This window comes from Uranotaenia lowii, chromosome 1 (genome assembly GCF_029784155.1).
Source record: "Uranotaenia lowii strain MFRU-FL chromosome 1, ASM2978415v1, whole genome shotgun sequence".
NCBI lineage: Eukaryota > Metazoa > Arthropoda > Insecta > Diptera > Culicidae > Uranotaenia > Uranotaenia lowii.
The window spans coordinates 106978482-106996637 of NC_073691.1; the positions used below are offsets into that span (position 1 = coordinate 106978482).

Below are 18156 nucleotides of genomic sequence, written 5' to 3' on the forward strand. Positions count from 1 at the left end.
TGAAAATGCCTTGTAAATTTGCTTGGTAAGGTGGTGATGCTGATAGGCCTGCGTAAGGTGGTGATGGTTTACTGGTGGACGACTAGGTGATTTCCTCAATGTGTATGGCCAAGTAAGTGGGAAGTTCCTAAGAAAGGAAGACCAGGTAGCCCTGATTTCGAAACGGTAGCTTAATGGAATGGTACTAACCTGTACCAAGGCTTGATTAGGCCTTGTAAATACAATTCGGAAACAGCAGCTACATTTAGGTCCTTCGGATGGGAGTGAGTTTTGTGGATCGTGTGGTCGTCTAGGTGGATTCCTCGGTGTGGATGTAAAAAAGATAATCTCTTAAGGGTACCTGATGAATTGCGCCAAATTATTGGACAGGTACTAACCGCGTCACAAATTGAATAGGCCTTGATCAATTCAATCGAACACCTTTGTTCGCAGCTTCTTTTATTTGTACAGCGACACGAAATGGCGCGAAGATGATGAGAAAGCTTCGCTTGGAGAAATGGCGCCACCAATCCTGGTCACGGCACCAAAAAATGTAAGGTCAGGTTGGTGGCTAGCCGAAATTTCTCAATTCTTCGATTTCACAAAGTCAATTTTTACATAAACGGTCACAATTTGATGAAAACTGAGGACACTTTTATTGATTGAACCACTTTATTAAAACAGGAGAGAAGTAACTTGCTCGGTTGGAATTTGCGAAGAGACTATATTGAGGAAAGTTAAAAAGCTCTCAAGAAAGTAACTTTACAGGCAAAACATGACATTAACGATTGCTTAGTACTAAAAACGAAGGATCAAACACAAGCGTTACAAATAATTTTCGAGCACTTTTCTTATAACTAAACAAGTAGTTTTTGGGCTTAAGCCATAAAATGGTTATTTTTTAACCCTAAATGGTTTAATCAAAACGAGCGTGTAGGAATATATTTCTCTTCCACGTCAAATAATCGCTATCTTTTAGTGCTTGCGTATTAATTCTGAAATTGCATTTAAAGTGCGCTGAAGAGCTTGAAAATGGTTTCTATACTGAACACAATAGATACCGGTCATGAAGATATGATCCACGGTGCCGAGGTGGATTATTTTGGACTTAGATTAGCAACATGTTCGTCGGACAATTCTGTAAAAATTTTCGATATTAAAAGTGGGGCTCAATCCCTGGCGGCGGATTTGAAAGGACATGGAGGACCAGTTTGGCAGGTAGCATGGGCTCATCCGCGATATGGCAATATTCTTGCATCCTGTTCATACGACCGTAAAGTCATAATTTGGAAAGAAGCTGGCCCTGGCGATTGGACTAAGTGGTTTGAATACAGTAACCATGATTCATCAGTGAATTCTGTAGCTTGGGCTCCGCCAGAGTATGGACTTATTTTAGCCTGTGGAAGTTCAGATGGTTCTGTTTCGATTCTCACCGCTAATATCGAGGCAGGAACATGGGATTCCAAGAAGATTCCCAATGCTCACAGCATAGGGTGCAATACTGTAAGCTGGTGTCCGTCAACGGCACCGGAACCGGCGTTCGACCAACGAACCAGCAAAGCTAACTTGGCCGTTAAACGTTTAGTCAGTGGAGGTTGCGATAATTCAGTTAAAATTTGGATAGAAGATGGTGACCGTTGGGATGAAGAAAAACGTCTCGAATTGCATTCCGATTGGGTTCGAGATGTGGCCTGGGCTCCCAATGTAGGTTTGCCTAGACACCAGATTGCAAGCTGCTCTCAAGATCGTCGGGTTATCATTTGGAGCAGTGATGATTTACAAAACTGGCAATCGACTATTCTCAACAGCTTCGATGATGTTGTCTGGAATGTGAGCTGGTCTTTGACAGGTAATATCCTAGCCGTATCCGGTGGAGACAACAAAATAAGCCTATGGCGTGAAAACAACGAAGGTCAATGGAACTGTATTAGCGAAGACACAAATGCCGGATCGGTTCAATCACATCAGCCTCAGGGTGCGTTTGTTCCTGAGCAACGAACTCTGTAATCATTAAATCTGTTCATGATATAACTTTAAAGAAAGATCCAATAATAAAGTATTTTACACATTATATAGTGTCAGTACCCAAAATAAGTCTTTAATTTCTTCTATTAGTTGATTAAGTATACATTCATTTGCCATGTAAGAAGGGAATTATTTAAATTCATTCCGGATTTAGTTTATATTTACTCACTCGGAACTAATCCCCAGAGGTTTCATATTAAAAATAGGTGTTTTTTTAATTCAGATTACATTCACATATCAAAACATTTATTAACATTCCACGCGTTTTGTTACACAAGTGATTTCCTTAACCTGAACAAATTGTAACCGAAAGGCTCCGTTAAAGTTAATAAAATTACAAATTCACGACAAATCTGTTGATACCATCAAGTCACCATTCACCGCCCAGACACCATTTACCGCCCAAAATCACCCTTTTGTGTGTAACTGGATTTTTTTCTCCAAAAATAAGACCTGTGTTCTGTGTCGGCATCATTGTTCGACCATTTCACTGAAAAATCATCACTTAATTATGCTAACTATAGCCAGAAATAAAATATTTGGTTTTTCGTTTCCGGTCAAATTATTGAATTCGACGCCTGTTAGCGAACTAAGCATAACTGTGCTCCTAGGGAAAAAAGGGGTTTTGTTTACTAAATAGTACCTATTTGTCCTACAATCGACTTGAAACGATAGTTTGATTTTTGTAGAATAGATTTGCATCGGAAAATTTTCGATTTTTTCAATAGTTGTTGTTTTTTGAAGCGTTTAGTGATGGGCGGTAATTGGTGTATAAATAAAAGTATGGGTTCCTAATTACCGGTCACGCACAATTTCTTTGTTTTTAACGCATGTATTGTGTCAAAAGTGTAAATTGTAAGAAGCATTTTAGTTTGATTACGTTAGAAAATGATGTTTTATCGCTGAAAGTAACCGATTACTTGAGTCAGTCAACGTACTTTGTTAAAATTTGTACAAAATTTGCGGGAAAGATTTCACAAAATGTATTCTCTCAAGATCCAAAATATGGTTTGACAGCTCGTTACATGGACAATATTAAAAAGAATAGTTTCCGTGTTGTTAGATAGTTTTTCCTTAAGAAAACATTATCGATACCCGAAAAAGTCGAGTGGGCGGTAATAGGGCCAGTTGAACACCTCAACGTTTAGTTAATTATTTTTAAAAGCGTTCATTTTTCGCATTCCACTAATTTTTTTTTTAAAGTAGAGCAGTTTTGAGATGTATTGGAAAAGAAAGCGAATAAAAATCTGCCGTCGTTTTATTTATTACACATGTTTGAACTTGAAAAACCGCTTAACTGGGCGGTAGATGGTGACATGATGGTATCTTAGTTTCACGTTTCAATACCATGCCTGGAAACCTATCAGTCCAATGATTATTACAACATTCGTTATTAAATAATATAAATTTTACATTCAAAGATCATAAGAATTAGAAAAAAAAAACTAGGTTTTGAATTGCTTTTTTATTTTACTTTGAATCTCTGAAGGAAAACTGTCCACAAAATTAAGACAACAATTCCTGCAATGCGTTTTGGCATAAAACATACTACATTTGCTACTGCAGCACACGGCAGCTTTGCACTTGCAGCACTTGCTTCCCAGAAGTATGAAATATTCTACCGAAGCGGATTGCTGCAGTGCTGGTGGAGGCACGAAAGGGTCGCTCATTAGGAAACAGTCTTCTTCAAATCGCAAGTTATTCAGATGGGGTTTTTGTTTTCCGTAGTGATCGTACATTTCAGACAAATCACAAATAGAACATCGAAAAAATTTCGAAGATCCATCCTTGTTTTGATCTTCAGGACACATTCTGAAAAGAGAAAAATAAGTGTTCTTGATTCGGATATTATGGAAATTATGTTGAAGTAAATTTAATACAATTTCTCTCTTGATAAAAAGCTTGAATCACTTCGTGAAGTTAGTACGCCAGTTTATTAATTTTATTTTTTTTACATTCTTTCTTAACTACAATTCTGCATTCAACCACAAAATACAGCCTAACTTAGGTCAATGGTTTTAAAGCCACAAAACAACGTACCTTTTGTGAACAGAATTGTGGATTTAATGTTGTGTCGATTTTGTATGCTCCTTTGGCCACCACTTAGGACGTTGAGTCTGGCATGAATATTTGCCATCCACGATCAAAGTTGGATAACTTGGGAGCACATGTTCTAAGCGCAGTAAACCCAATCCATGTAATCTTTTGACACCTTTTAATTTCCCTACTAATTGCCCTTCTGAGTTTTCGATCGAAGCATTTTCGGGTAAATCCGGGACTGATTCTTTGAAAAATAATGGCATTATGCGTTTGCGAGTTGTTCCCGTGTGGTAAGTTCTTGCTGTTAGTTCCTGGCCAATGTAACACCCTTTGTGAAAACTGACTCCATGCATATAATCACAGTTACTTTCGAGTGGGAAACATTTAGTCAACGGAAGTTCTTTGATTCCCTCTGGTATTCCTAGCTTATAACGATGCTCTTTGTACGAAATCGCATCATTTTCAAAGTGGAAACCAACCGAAAAAGCAGACTGTATTTGAGAAGATGTTGTTACACTATCCGTTATTATTCTATACCCTAGATCGGACAACCTAGCATCTTTGAACAGCTTGAATAGCTTTGGTTGCGTATCATCTGCAGGGACCGTACAGCCATTAGATATTGATGAGAACATCACCCATACTTTTTTATCAACATCTGAAATGTCTACTTTTTTCCGGACTCTGAATATACGTAAATGTTTCCGGACTTTGTCAACTGCTTCCGTGTCACATTCTACTAAAAAGTTTCTGTTATCTTCCGACGACTTGTAAATCAACGAGTCGAATAATACTCGCCCAGAAGTGTTCAAAAGATGAGCATAGATCGACGCAGTTCTGTGCTCGAAATGGTTCATGTCATTCGTGATAAGTCCTTGAAGGAAAACGGAAGCATCTTCACCATGTACGCCGATTAAAACCCGAGAATTCAATCGTTCTAACACCATTGACGGTGGCTTTGATTGAGTGCCATAGTTTGAGTTGAATGAATTGCAAACACGATTTAAAACTATACCTCCAAGCTTCTTTGGCCTCAGTAACATCGTCAATTAGAGAGAAAAATAGTAAAATTTACAATAAATTACAAATTACAATTTAGAAAATTAAATGATTTTCACTTTTTTTCTTCTTCTCTTCTGGTGCACCCAAAATAATCTGCTCGTAGCGGCTACGTGAAAAACTTCATAATTTTTCTCCAAATGATTTTCACACGCTCATTTTTTTAGAACCATTTATGATTCTTAAATAACCATTTTACGGATTTTGCTTCAAAACCGCCAATTTGGATATTTTTCAATTATATTTCTAGAAAGAATTTTAACCATTTCGGCAGTTCTCGAGCGTTAACCACAAAATGGTTGATAAAATTGGTATTTCTTCATCGCCATTTTGGAAATTATTGGCTTTTTGCATCAGGGTGTGGATAATCTGATGTGAAAATGGAATTATACGGCAAACATTCTCTGCTGAAGGTAAGTATTCAATAAATATAATATGCTAGATACTGGAAATTGAATTTGTGAATTGTTTCTTCCCCAATAGGATGCTGAAATTGAGGGTCCTACGATCATCCGGAATTTAAAGAAGTTGGTATGGCCATTTTCCTTCCGGAAAACTGAATCGGATCGAACTGTCGTTAAAACACCGGCCGTTGAGGAACCAGTGGATTCGTTCGTTTGCTGTCGGTAGGTAAAAAAAGCTGTCTTTGAATATCGGCGGGGCCCGCACTAACAGCCTGCAGCTGGTGGTTGCTTTAAAAATGTTCAACCAGATGCTAGCGAGTCGCAGGGAATGCGGGACGCGAATATTCAAATGATGGGTCAATTATTGCCACAGGGCCATCAGCAGAATAAGATGATCAGATCGCATCAAGACCAGCAGCAGCAGAAGCCCTATTCCAGGGGGGATTGTAACACAGGAGACGATGGGGGATCGAGGATGAAGTGGCCCGAATCGGGGAGGAGGAGGTGGTTTAGCTAATCATCGGAGGAATGACTGTCGTGGCCAGAGATACATGGGACTTCTACAAAATGTGCCATAAAAATTAATTTAAAACACTTTTTCACACTTATAAAACACAATCTGGTTAAAAATATAAATTACTGGATGTTAAAAAACCATGATTTTTCAATTTCAGATGCAACTGAATCGAAAAATAACTATTTTGGTAAAAATTCGAATTTAGTTTGAAAAATAACCATTTTTCAACTTCTCTGCTCTTGTTTCTTACGTTTAAAAAATAACCATATTCCTACTTCTCCCCGAAAAGTCATTTTATGGGTTCTCATGGAGAACTCATAAAATGGCATTTCCCGGGAAAAGGTCAAAAATGGTTATTTTTGAATAATAAATGGTTTAATTGTTTCTAGCGTGTGCACGTAAATGCTACACGGAAAAAAATTACATGAGATTTTCAAATACAGCGTCATGATAATTTTACTACGTCCACGATTTAGTATTTTCAACCATGATTTAGTATTTTCCACCACAAATCTGGGCAAAAATACTATGACATAGTATTTTCTACTATGCTAACTTTGACAGCTCATAGTATTTTTATCTTGTCCTAATTACCATGCGCATGATATTTTGATATTGCACGATTCGTGTTCCTGAAATTACTATGCGCATGGTAATGCTCCCAACAAACATTTTTGCTGATTAAAAACGCCAATTCTCTGATCGTATGCTGTTTTGAGGTGCTGATTGCTGTTTCAGCTTTCTGGCTGAAGAAAGAAATATTTCAGCGCTGTTTCAGCATATAAGGAAGTTTTATTTCAGCCAATAGAAAGTAGGGGAAAATTGACTGAAGAATAACTCGTTCAGCCTTTGTCCAACCATTTTTGACACCTTCAAATTTGACAGCCGTCAGCTGTACAAGGGTAGCTTCGAAAGCGTCTTTCAGCGATACCAAACTTTTTGTTATTCATGACGAATCAAAATAATTATCTTTTGAATCGTCTAATGATTCGAAATTTCTCATTTTGCATGTTGAAATGGCCTTGCCGGGAAATTAACATTTTATTCTCGTAGCAATTTCAATTTCTTCATATGAAATTGACCTTGGTTGAGAAATATTTTGGTCGCTTAAGAGCGACACTTTTCTGTTCCTTCGCAGAATGCATGGTTGGTTCTGCCTTCTGCGGCATGAGACCAACAAGTCGTAGGTTCAAAGTTCGAGACAAGTTCAAATGAAGAAAAAATAACACGGGAGGGGAAAATTAGCTGGCAAACATCGGACATACATCCGTCAACATTCTTTTTGTCTTTTTTTTGTTGCTCCGTCAATTGACGTTTCATGTGGTTTCATGTCATCTTCGCTGATTAATTTCTCCAGATCTCGATGTTTAAGGGCTGAACAGCAGCTTCTCTCTGAATTTGGGTTGCCTTCTTTCAGCAAGATAGCTGATTTAAAATTAGAACTAAACAATGTTTCAGCGGTTGTTCAGCAAAAAATGTTTGTTGGGCTGACACATCTTCACTTGTGTTGTCGAAAATACTATGCTCATGTATGATTATGTTTTTTTCATAGTAATTTTATTATGTTTTTCATTTGAGTGTATTTTGTTTTGTTTCCGAGTCATTCCGCCGCAAATTGGAACGCGAAATTAAACATCTTCGCGAGATCGTGGCCAATTTGAAATCATCCGTCGCTGATCAAATTGTAGTTTTTCGGTCAACTTCGATATGTGTTGTCTGCCTGGGAAATGGCCTTCAACACTGATGCAACCGACCGGCACTCTTTCTGGAAAAGAACGAAACACCATCCCGCAGCTTCATAGAACGTTTCCGAATCGATGCACAGGGAACCAGCGGACAGCACATAAGTCTGGCCGTAAAATGCATTTTCCAAGTAAGTGAGTTTGTGTTCTTTTCATTTAGCCAGTTACTTTAAACAAAAAGAAAATTCTATCAATCCTGTGTGTAAAATCGAAACACCGTTTTTTTTTGTTATTTTAGTGACGGCGAATGGTGTTCTTTACGCAACGGGGCGCAGTATCAGGTGACATCAGTCGGTTAGAGAAATACATTCCTTCAGGTGAGTAAATTGATTATTTTTCCTAATTTATCTACTGCTTAACTGTTTTGAACTTATCAAATGTTTTTTTTTATTTGTTTTTAATCAGGAAAGCTCTCTTCGATGCAAACCAAGTTCCCAGACCGTGGGAACCTACACGCAGAAAAAGAATGGGGGTTGGTTTCCACAAAACGTTTTGTTATTTTATTTTACTTTACCAATGTAGATTTTGTGGTAGCTTTCACTAAAAAATCAATCGGAAATAATAATAAAATTTTGTAATTTTTACACACTCATATTTTTTTACTTATAAATAAAATTTGGTTTAATTCAAAACCAATAGTCGGCTTATTTCTTTAAACGTGTAGTATGCCAAAAAATGAAAAACAAGAAAAAACGAAAATTAAAAGAAAAAGGATTTTTTACAAATTTCCTCATCCGAACAGTCAGCAGCAGCTGCGGAAACATCCTGAGCAGCCACTGAAACGGCTGTGACTGTTCGGAACAACAAACTCCATTCGTCGGTGCGGCCGGACCCCTCCGGATTTGTTCCAGGTTTGTATCATAAATTCAATTTCGGGTGAGGTATTTATTCTTTTTTTTTTTTTTTAAGGGACACATCGGATTGGACTAACATGCAAACTGGTGTGGCTTGTTCAGGAAGAAAATCGGACCATGCATTCAAAAGTAAGGCGGACCATTACTTTCATCCAGCAGCTACAACATGGGTTAGTTATTCCCCAAGGCAAGCGGTTAGTGTGAAAGGTTGATCATAATGTGCCACGGAGACTTCATAATGAAAAAGGCATAATGTTTCCAATAAACAAGCATTAAACAATAAATTTAATAAATCCGAAAATAATCAAAAATTTCGCTTTCGTTTGAATTGAATCACAAATGATTTCAAATCATGAAATAATGTTAATTTTTAACCCCCCCTATTTTTTAATTTTAGGTCAAAAAATTTTTGTGTGTTTTACCCAAAATATTATTATTTTGACAAGTATGATGGATCATTTTTAAAAAGGGTGTATTTCGTTTTCAATCAAACGATAACTTTAAATCAAAACGATACTTTTATTCAATGTGGCCAAAAATATATTTGTGCTTTTTCCCAACCAAAATTTTTATTATTTTTGGCCGAAATCTTATTATTTTTAAAATATATTTTTCTGCGTGTACCTGTTTATTGGAAGATTGTCGCCTTCTGGATTGATGGCCTCGAGAGAACTGCCAAAACATCGCAAATCGATATGAAAAAAAAAACCGTAAGTTCAACCATCGATAATTTTGATCTGCTAATTAATTGACTTTTCTTAAATTTTTTTTTCAGAATTTTTCGATGAATCATCAAGGGGTGAAACGGTCCGGCGTGATAAATACCACTACTATTAAGTGATTTGATTATTTCATTGAAAAAATAAAAAAATTGTTAAAAAATGGATATTATTTTATTTTATTATTTCTATCATGATACCATACTCCTTTCTACCATAAAGGATAATTATTATTATTATACAAAAATAGCACTTTTACAATGTACGAAGTAAAAGAAATCTTGCTGTCATTGACAGTTTCAACATGTTTGCAGTCGAAATTACCATACGCATCAAAAATAATGACATAGTAAAATTACCATGCGTGGAGTATTTTTAAGAACAAAACATTATTGACTCAAAAATATGGTTGCGTGTTGTTCATTTAAACCACGGATCTAGTAATTTTACTATGCTTTTTTTTTGTGTGTACACAGTAAACGAAAATTACCGAGTTCGGTAATTTTTTTTACCGAAATCCTACACGGACAGAAAAAAACAACCCACTCTAGGTACTTTTGACGTAAATCGTCACTTCAGTGCAGGAACTTACCTGGGGGAGGAAGACTGAAATTTTCTGCATCGTTTTCTGCATCGTTTTTTCACTGTTCGGCAAAAAGCCAGGAATTGTTGAAAAGATTTGTAATCGTTCAAATTTTAACTTCAGTTAAAGTTCAGTGATCAGTTTCGTGTTGCGAGTCATGTAACTCAGTTGTTTGGGTGCTAAATTAAGATTTAGCTAAATGTTTAGAACAACAATTAATCAAACCATTTTTATTTATCAGCTTCAAAACTTTGACGAAATTTGAGCGACTCAATACGCCATATTATACAAGAATTTTCCAGAGCAAAACAAAACCTCATTAAATCATTGTTTTATGCAAAACAAGTGCTTTTCAGCATCAAACAAGTTCTATTTAAAATCACTAAATAAGAAAGTAAAATTTTGAACCTCCGCACTGGTCGGTAGATTGATGAGAGAAATTTGACGTTTGAAAGATTTTTTTCTTTTTTTATTCAGTCTTCCTTCCCCAGGAACTTACTAGTAGGTTAAAGCACAACAACCTAAAAGTAAGTAGTTGTGCTTTAAGGTCCCAGTGGGTGAAAATGACGTACACAGTAAACGAAAATTACCGAGTTCGGTAATTTTTTTACCGAAATCCTAACATGTGTAAATCGTTAAACTGTTCGGTAATTTTTTCGGTAAAAAATAAACGAACATCGGTAAATCGATTCTTTATTTAACGATGTTCGTTTATTTTTTACCGAAACAATTACCGAACAGTTTAACGATTTACACACACTGAACCTCAAAAATACTTAAACTTGAGAACTTTCCCCGCCAACCCGAATGAAACTCCCTCCCTACAGGTTTGGCTATTGGAGGCATAACCCATGTTGCATATGAATTTTTTCACTACGTCATGTTTTGTCCTGAAATGAAAACGATACGATGAGCAACAAGGCAACAACTTCTTAAAATAACCCATCCCACACTAAAGCAACATTGTAGTGTAGAACATTGAACAGGCTCACGCAAAAAACAAACCCATGCAGAAAATATTTAGAGCAAATGGGTAGAAAGAATGACACTTATGGATGGAAAAGATTAAGCGTGTATGCGAAGAACTGTCAACGAGGATTCCCGCGTGGCGGTACAACGAGGGAAAACCTAACCGCAGAGTGACCGCATTGAAAGCGCGGAGTGTGCTGTTCGGACTTCTCCGGAGAAACGAATTCCGTCTGATCCGAATCGATCAAAGGGAGATCGGGAATTCAGTTCAGGAGGAAGGAAAGTCGACTCAGGCACAGAGTCGAACTCCAAGCAACGTGGCACCACGGAATACCCCTGTCGGAAGGCCAGCAAAGGAACGGCCGGAAGGAAGAAAAGCCACAGGCAACTTCAGTCGGAAGACCACCAGAACGGGCGGAAGGAAGCAAAAGTTAGAATAAGGGTCGCTTTGCGTAAGTTCCCGGCAGTTATTCAAGGGGCGAGGAGGACTAATCCTTTGAATTCCCTACAGGGCCCTTTTTTCTTCCGCTATCTGTGCTGGCACCATCAGCACCACAGGCCTTTCATCAACAAGTGCGACGACCGACAGTACCAGCTACGGCCAGCGAGACGCGACGGAGTCGCGTGAGCCAACACGGTGTCCGGGAAGGCGCTAGCAGCGCAACAGGTGTTCCGAAAAGGAGTGTGGCAACCGGCAGCATCGGCGAGAGACGCGACAGGGTCGTGAGAGGCAAAATATCGCCCGGCAGAGGCTCCATCGGCACGGCAGGTGCTCTAAAAACGAGCGTGGTGACCGGCAGCACCGGTTACGCTCAACGAGAGACGCGACAGGGTCGCGAGAGGCAAGTCATCGTCCGGCAGAGGCTCCATCGGCACGGCAGGTGCCCTAAGAACGAGCGTGGTGACCGGCAGCACCGGTTACGCTCGACGAGAAACGCGACGGGGTCGCGGGAGGCAAACTATTGTCCGGCTGAGGCGCCATCGGCATAGCAGGTGCTCCGAAAAGGAGTGTGGCGACCAGCAGCATCGGCGTGAGACGCGACAGGGTCGCGGAAAGCAGAAAACATCATCCGAAAGAGGCGCTAGCGGTGCGAGAGGTGCGCCAAAATCGAACGTGGCAACCGGTAGGATCGGTTACGCTCGGCAAGCAGACGCGACAAGGTTGCCTGAGGCGAGGCATTGTCCGGAAGAGGAGCCAGCAGCACAACAGGTGCGCCAAAATCGAGCGTGGTGCTCGGCAGCGCCGATTACGCTCGGCAAGCAGACGCGGCAGTCGCGTGAGGCAAGGCATTGTCCGGAAGAGGCGCCAGCAGCACGACAGGTGCGCCAAAATTGTGCGCTGCGACCGGCAGCACCAGCTACTCTCAGGTGAGAGGCGACGAAGCGTCCGGAAGAGGCGCTATCAGCAACAAGGCGCGCTTCAGGATCAAGTGTGGGGGCCAGCAGCTTCGCTTGCACTCGAGCAAGACCCGACAGAGTCGCGTGAGGCGAAACAGTGTCAGAAGAGGCACCATCGGAATCAACACCATCGAACGCTGGGCTCAGCCATTTCGGTTGCGCTCCGACGAGGCGCGACAGGGTCGCGTGTGGCGGCCTCCGCCTCCTACGGAAGAGCAGCACTAGTGGAGGATCGCGCAAGCATGAGGCGACGCTGCGAGACGAGCGACAGGTCCCGGGTGATAACCCCAACGAAGCGTAAGTGAAAGCCTAATGACACACATGTTCTAGCTGGGAGAAGGGGGTTTAAAAATGTTGCCAAAATAGAAAATTTAGCTCAAATTTTGAATTGTTTATTTATGTGGCACCGACCACAATCTGCCTCCATAACAAATGGCGCCCAACTAAAAACGAACCGTATTATTTTGTTCGTTTAATTTAATAAATATCATTAAATGTTATGATGATATTGTGATGATTATTATTACAGTTGAATTGTAAAAGCAACTGTTAGGTTTATTTTGATTTTTGCTCAAGTTTTTGTATCGTATCAAGTTGTTATTTTAATCTGTAAGTCCACTGAAAATATCTGGTTTTTGATCCAAATAAATGATGATGAATAAACAAATTGAGTTGTATCATCTAAATGATGAGGAGATGGAATATGAATTGGCCTTGCGCCATGTTACGAATCTAGCCCCATGCTCTAGAAGAGCTAGGGTTGTCAAGTTAAAAGCTCTTGTCCAAGAGGACACCCTAAGAGACACCATCTATGTTAATTCAGAACACGTAATGTCGCCGGAGTTGAACATCGAGGTCTGCCAGAGGGCAGTTGTAGAATTGAGGAATCATGTTGATTTAGCCACGCAGAATAGAAACGCCGATCAAATGGCTTGCGCGAAATCGAGATTGCTTCATTACCGGCAAAGATTATCACTGATTCCAGTGGTCGCGAGTTTAGAGGAAACGCGTAGGGTCGTGTGCGAGCTTGTAGAGACGCTGCTAGCTCAGATAGAGTGCGTGAACAGTGCAGTCAATATGGTGCTAAGTGAAACAGAAAACACTAGCCTTTCAACTAGTGTCCCAACCATCCAGGCAGAGAACAGTAGCAGTAGGGATGCCTGCGATGCGTTGACGATTCCACCGAGGCCACAAGCAGCCGGAAATGAGGAAGGAGCACGAGCACGGATGCAAGAGGCGGATGTTGAGCCGTCTTCTCTTCCGTTCCAAGGAGGCAGACAAGGACAGAGGGACTCGGAGGAAGTAATCATCCGGAGGTCGGGTAGTTCGGCTGGTCTGGCTGCTGTGAACGTTCTGGACGAACTGCGGTTCGACATTCAACAACGACAAAGGAGGCAGCAGCAGTTGAACGACAGCTTTACAAACCGAAGTGGTAGCAACTACGACAGGCGGATGCAGAAGGCGATTCACAATTGGCCTTTCAAGTTCCGAGGTGAAAAGGACACCACTTCCCTCAACATTTTCTTGGACCGGGTGGAGACGTTTGCCAGATCTGAGGGAATCGACGATCAGACACTTCTAGCTTCTATCAAGCACCTGTTGCTTGAAGACGCACTCGACTGGTACTCAAGAGCACTTGCTCAACGTCGCCTGTATTCCTGGCAAGCATTCAAGCAAGAAATTCGACGGGAATTCCTGCCTAGCGGGTATGCTCAGATCCTGAGGTTGGAAGCCAGCTTCCGTTTTCAAGGTGCCAACGAAACGTTCGATAAGTTCTTCCGGGACATCTCTACACTATTCCGCTTCATCGATCCACCACTTACGGAAGAGGAGAAGTTGTTCATAGTCAAGAAAAACATGAACATGGACTATGCAACAATAGTAACAGCCGCTCAGCCAAAGACACTGATGGACCTGGTCAACGTCTGCAGCAACTTCGACGAAACAAGACTATTGCTGAACCAGCAGCGCAGGATTCCAATTCCGCACAACAGCTTACTAGAACCGAACTTCGCAACACCAGCAACAACAAGTCGATCTCAGCAACACCAGCAGCAGCGTTTCGGGAGATTGCAAGCAGTGGAGGCGGACGAGCAGTTGTACGGAGCCACATCATACTCAGCACCATCGCATCGGCTTCCAATACAACAGCCACGCTTCAACAGAGTACATGCGGTGGAGAACGAGGCCCAGCAAGGTGCGGCTTCAACGTCAGCTATCCAAACTGAAGCAGATCTAGTGGATCCAGAAGACGCAAACGGTTTGCAAGGGGACTTCAACCAGCTGTACGAGCAAGTTTGTGCCATGAAGCTTCAACTGGAGCGCAGATCGAATCGTTTCAACACAGGACTACATCAGCAACACTCTCAACAACGACCGGAACAGCGTCAGCAACCGCCTACAACTTCGGCAGGTCAGAACAATTTGGTGAATCGGCAAGGCAGTCAAGCGGAGAGCTATCGAATACAACATCCGTTGCAACAGCAAGCTAAATGGGCGCCGCGACAGCAGCCTCAACAGCAGCAGCTTCAACAACAGCAGCCTCAACGGCAATTCCAACAGCACTATCAACCACAGCTCCAGAACCAGCAGCTTCAGCAAGCAGGCAGCAACATGTACGATCTAGATCCTGTTCAGCATACAGCGTACCGCCCAGCGCTTTGCTGGAACTGCGATGAGGAGGGGCATAGGTTTCCGGATTGCACGAAGGCACAGGCAATTCTCTTTTGCTACAGATGCGGTCGGAAAGGTTACACGTTACGCAGCTGTCTTGTTTGTAACAGCGAAGCGGAAAACGCCGCAGCGAGGAAGTGGTAGAGGGAGGGCCAGATTCTTCGCAACACATCGATCAACCTTCAATACCTCCCGACTTACAAAATATCAATTCTATAATCATCAATCCCGGACATGACAACCGTCCACACGCCGTTCTGGACGTTCTTGGAAAGAAAGTTACAGCTCTGTTGGACAGTGGTGCAAACTGTTCTTTGTTAGGTGGCAGTAAAGCACAGATTGTAGAAGAGCTTGGACTGCGAAAAGAAACACTGAACGGTGGGATCAAAACAGCGGATGGAACACCACACAAAATAAACCACTTCACTCGTCTACCGATATCATATAACAATCGAAATGAAATATTACCAGTCCTTCTTGTGCCGAGTCTGCCAGACTGCGCCATCATGGGCATGAACTTTTGGCAAACGTTCGGAGTCAAAGCAGTATGCTGTTCAATGATTACTGAGCAAGAACTTGAAGCAGAGCCGATGAAGGAACTATCGGTAGAACAACGGCAGATACTGAATGAGACAATCAAGCTATTTCCGAAAGCCCAGGAAGGGAAATTGGGAAGAACGGAGCTTTATGAACACCGTATAGATGTGGGCAAAGCCATGCCACGGAAGCAGCGATATTACCCAATGTCCCAATATGTCCTGGAAGAGGTCAACCGCGAAGTAGACAGAATGATCTCGTTGGATGTGATCGAGGAGGCAGTTTTTTCGCCGTGGAACAACCCTCTTGTGGCAGTCAAGAAGAAAAACGGGAGTTACCGCGTCTGCTTGGATGCAAGGCATCTTAACTCCATTATGGTCAACGAGGGCTACCCAATCCCACAAATTTCATCGATTATCAATAATCTGGGAGGCTGTTCATTCATATCGTCGATAGATCTCAAAGATGAACAGCAGTGAGTGAGAAATAGTTTGGCTGTTTTATCCGGGTATGTATACCGCAAGGACAGCCCAAGTGAAAAAGTGCGTGCCAGTGATATATCACGATTAAGTGGACACCGTTTCGATAAATCGTAATCGAAACATTGATCGAAATTATCATCGATTCTCCGCCAGCCAGCAGAAGACAAAAGGCCCTGCTGCTGCAGATAGTCTCCCAGTACCAATCGGTCAACAACAAAAGACCACGTTGTTGATTCGCCAGTAGTTGGTGTAGGGTGGTTCGACCACCTAGGGTGGTTCAAAAATATTTATTTTAAATATTTTTTTTTCTCCAAAAGTTTTTTTTGGTTTTTTTTTGTTATTCTTATTTGCTCCTTTTTCGCTTTAGTTATTAACACCTTTTATAATAATATCATTTATTTACTATTATTTTTTATTATTTTTTTTTCATTTTTTTTTTTTTTTTTTTTTTAATAATTTTTTGTAATTGGTTTTGTTTCTCCGCTACCCATTAAGTCGGAAGTTCCCGCCTAATGGATGACGACGGCGAGGCGGGGGAAGATCCCCCTTTTCAGGAGGATGGTTCCGAGGAAATGTTATCCGAGGAACGACTTGAACATCCCATGTACCTATCGGACACGGAAAATACCCCTGACCCCTTACCTCAGTCCTATAATCTGTCAATTTCCCCTGTTCCCTTCGTATTCGGCAACTCCGCATCATTATCCACCCCTCAACAAAATTCCCCAGATGAAAAAGCTAACGAGCTGCCCAAACCTCCCCCTCGTCGTCGGGTTTACCAACCTGAATCGGAGGGACCTTGGGTAGTTTACATCCGGTCCAAAATGAACGGGAAATCACCTAATGTGATTTCCATCGCCCGAGACCTCGACAGATCTTACCCTTCCGTAATCAGCTACCAGCCGATGAGACCGCACAAGATGCGCATTGTTGTTGGTAGCCTGAAGGAAGCAAATGCCATTGCTTGTGACCCGAAGTTTACGATCGAGTATCGCGTATACGTTCCCGCTCGTGACGTGGAAATCGACGGAGTGGTAACCGAGGAGGGTTTGACCGTCGATGATCTTGTGGAGTCCGGGGTTGGCCGATTCAAAGACCCTGGTCTTCCCACGGTCAAGGTGCTGGACGCGCGTCAGCTGAAAACAGCATCTGGCGAGGGGGAAAAGCGAACATTTTCCCTGTCAAACTCTTTCCGGGTTACCTTTTCCGGCACTGCACTTCCTGATTACGTTGCGATCGGGAAGGTTCGTCTACCTGTGAGACTTTATGTGCCTTCGGTCATGTACTGCCAGAATTGCAAGCAGTTGGATCATACGGCCGCCTACTGTTGCAATCAGGCACGCTGCTCTAAGTGCGGGGAGAAGCATGCGGAAGCTTCGTGTGAAATACAAGCAGTAAGCAAGTGTTTGTATTGCACAGGCGAGGAATCTCATGCTCTCTCGGCGTGTCCGAAGTACATATCGCGCCGGGAAAAAATCAAGACTTCATTAAAAACCCGCTCTAAGAAATCATATAGAGACATGCTGATGAAGTCTTTGCCAATCGTCTCAGAGAACCAGTTTGACCTTCTAAGTGAGTATGAATCCGAAGGGGAGGATCCATGTGAAGGAACATCAGCTGGGCCATTTGTTAAAAAAAATGTTTCACAGGCTCCAAAAAGGAAACGCACAACTAACACACAACCCCGATCAGCTGCCAGCAAAGTTAATAAAACAAAAAATCCTCAAAGTGGAAATAGTTATTCTACCCCTCCTATTCAGAGACCTCCGGGTTTTAATCCGTCCCCGAAGGACTTCCCTCCACTTTCTGGTAAGTCAAAACCCCAGACTTTCCTTCAGAATTCAGGACCATCAGTAGCAAACAGGAATGCAACAATTCCCAGAGAAACTGCATCTGATCCATCGTCGAACAGTTTGCCCAGCTTTTCATCTGATGGTAAGATGAAATTTTCGGAAATTGTTGCGTTCATCTTGGACTTTTTCAGTGTACCAGCAGGTTGGAGGACTATGATTAATATGTTTGTACCTCTTTTGAGAGAAGTCTTGAAAAAGAAAGCTTGTACTATGACCCTCATCGCAGAAGCAATTTCTTTTGATGAATAACTCGTCCATTGAGGTAAGAGAAATTGTTTCTATATTGCAATGGAACTGCAGAAGTATTTTACCAAAATTAGAC

General features: G+C 41.6%; 2 protein-coding genes and 2 long non-coding RNA genes across 4 annotated transcripts; 3 read left to right on the top strand and 1 right to left on the bottom strand.

Moving 5' to 3' along the window:
• The first annotated feature begins 912 nt into the window (after positions 1 to 912).
• Positions 913 to 2050, top strand: LOC129739110 (protein SEC13 homolog). The gene has a single exon (XM_055730510.1). It carries the CDS (start codon positions 1012 to 1014, stop codon positions 1984 to 1986), a length of 975 nt encoding a protein of 324 aa, XP_055586485.1. The 5' UTR covers positions 913 to 1011; the 3' UTR covers positions 1987 to 2050.
• A 1551-nt stretch (positions 2051 to 3601) lies between these two features.
• Positions 3602 to 5224, bottom strand: LOC129739109 (putative transferase CAF17 homolog, mitochondrial). The gene is made up of 2 exons (XM_055730509.1): positions 4045 to 5224; positions 3602 to 3816 (listed from the first exon to the last, which is right to left on the bottom strand). The coding sequence occupies exon 1, from the start codon at positions 5085 to 5087 to the stop codon at positions 4068 to 4070; it is 1020 nt and encodes a 339-aa protein (XP_055586484.1). The 5' UTR covers positions 5088 to 5224; the 3' UTR covers positions 3602 to 3816; positions 4045 to 4067.
• A 2403-nt stretch (positions 5225 to 7627) lies between these two features.
• On the top strand, positions 7628 to 8346 carry LOC129739038 (uncharacterized). The gene is made up of 3 exons (XR_008735729.1): positions 7628 to 7897; positions 8005 to 8083; positions 8172 to 8346. It is a non-coding gene; the product is annotated as an uncharacterized LOC129739038 (long non-coding RNA).
• A 95-nt stretch (positions 8347 to 8441) lies between these two features.
• LOC129739037 (uncharacterized) lies at positions 8442 to 8931 on the top strand. Its single transcript, XR_008735728.1, has 2 exons — positions 8442 to 8617; positions 8676 to 8931. It is a non-coding gene; the product is annotated as an uncharacterized LOC129739037 (long non-coding RNA).
• The last annotated feature ends 9225 nt before the right edge of the window (positions 8932 to 18156 follow it).

Coding starts and splice junctions, on each gene's coding strand:
- LOC129739109 (XM_055730509.1), bottom strand. CDS start 5,087: ATGTTACTGAGGCCAAAGAAGCTTGGAGGTATAGTTTTAAATCGTGTT.
- LOC129739110 (XM_055730510.1), top strand. CDS start 1,012: ATGGTTTCTATACTGAACACAATAGATACCGGTCATGAAGATATGATC.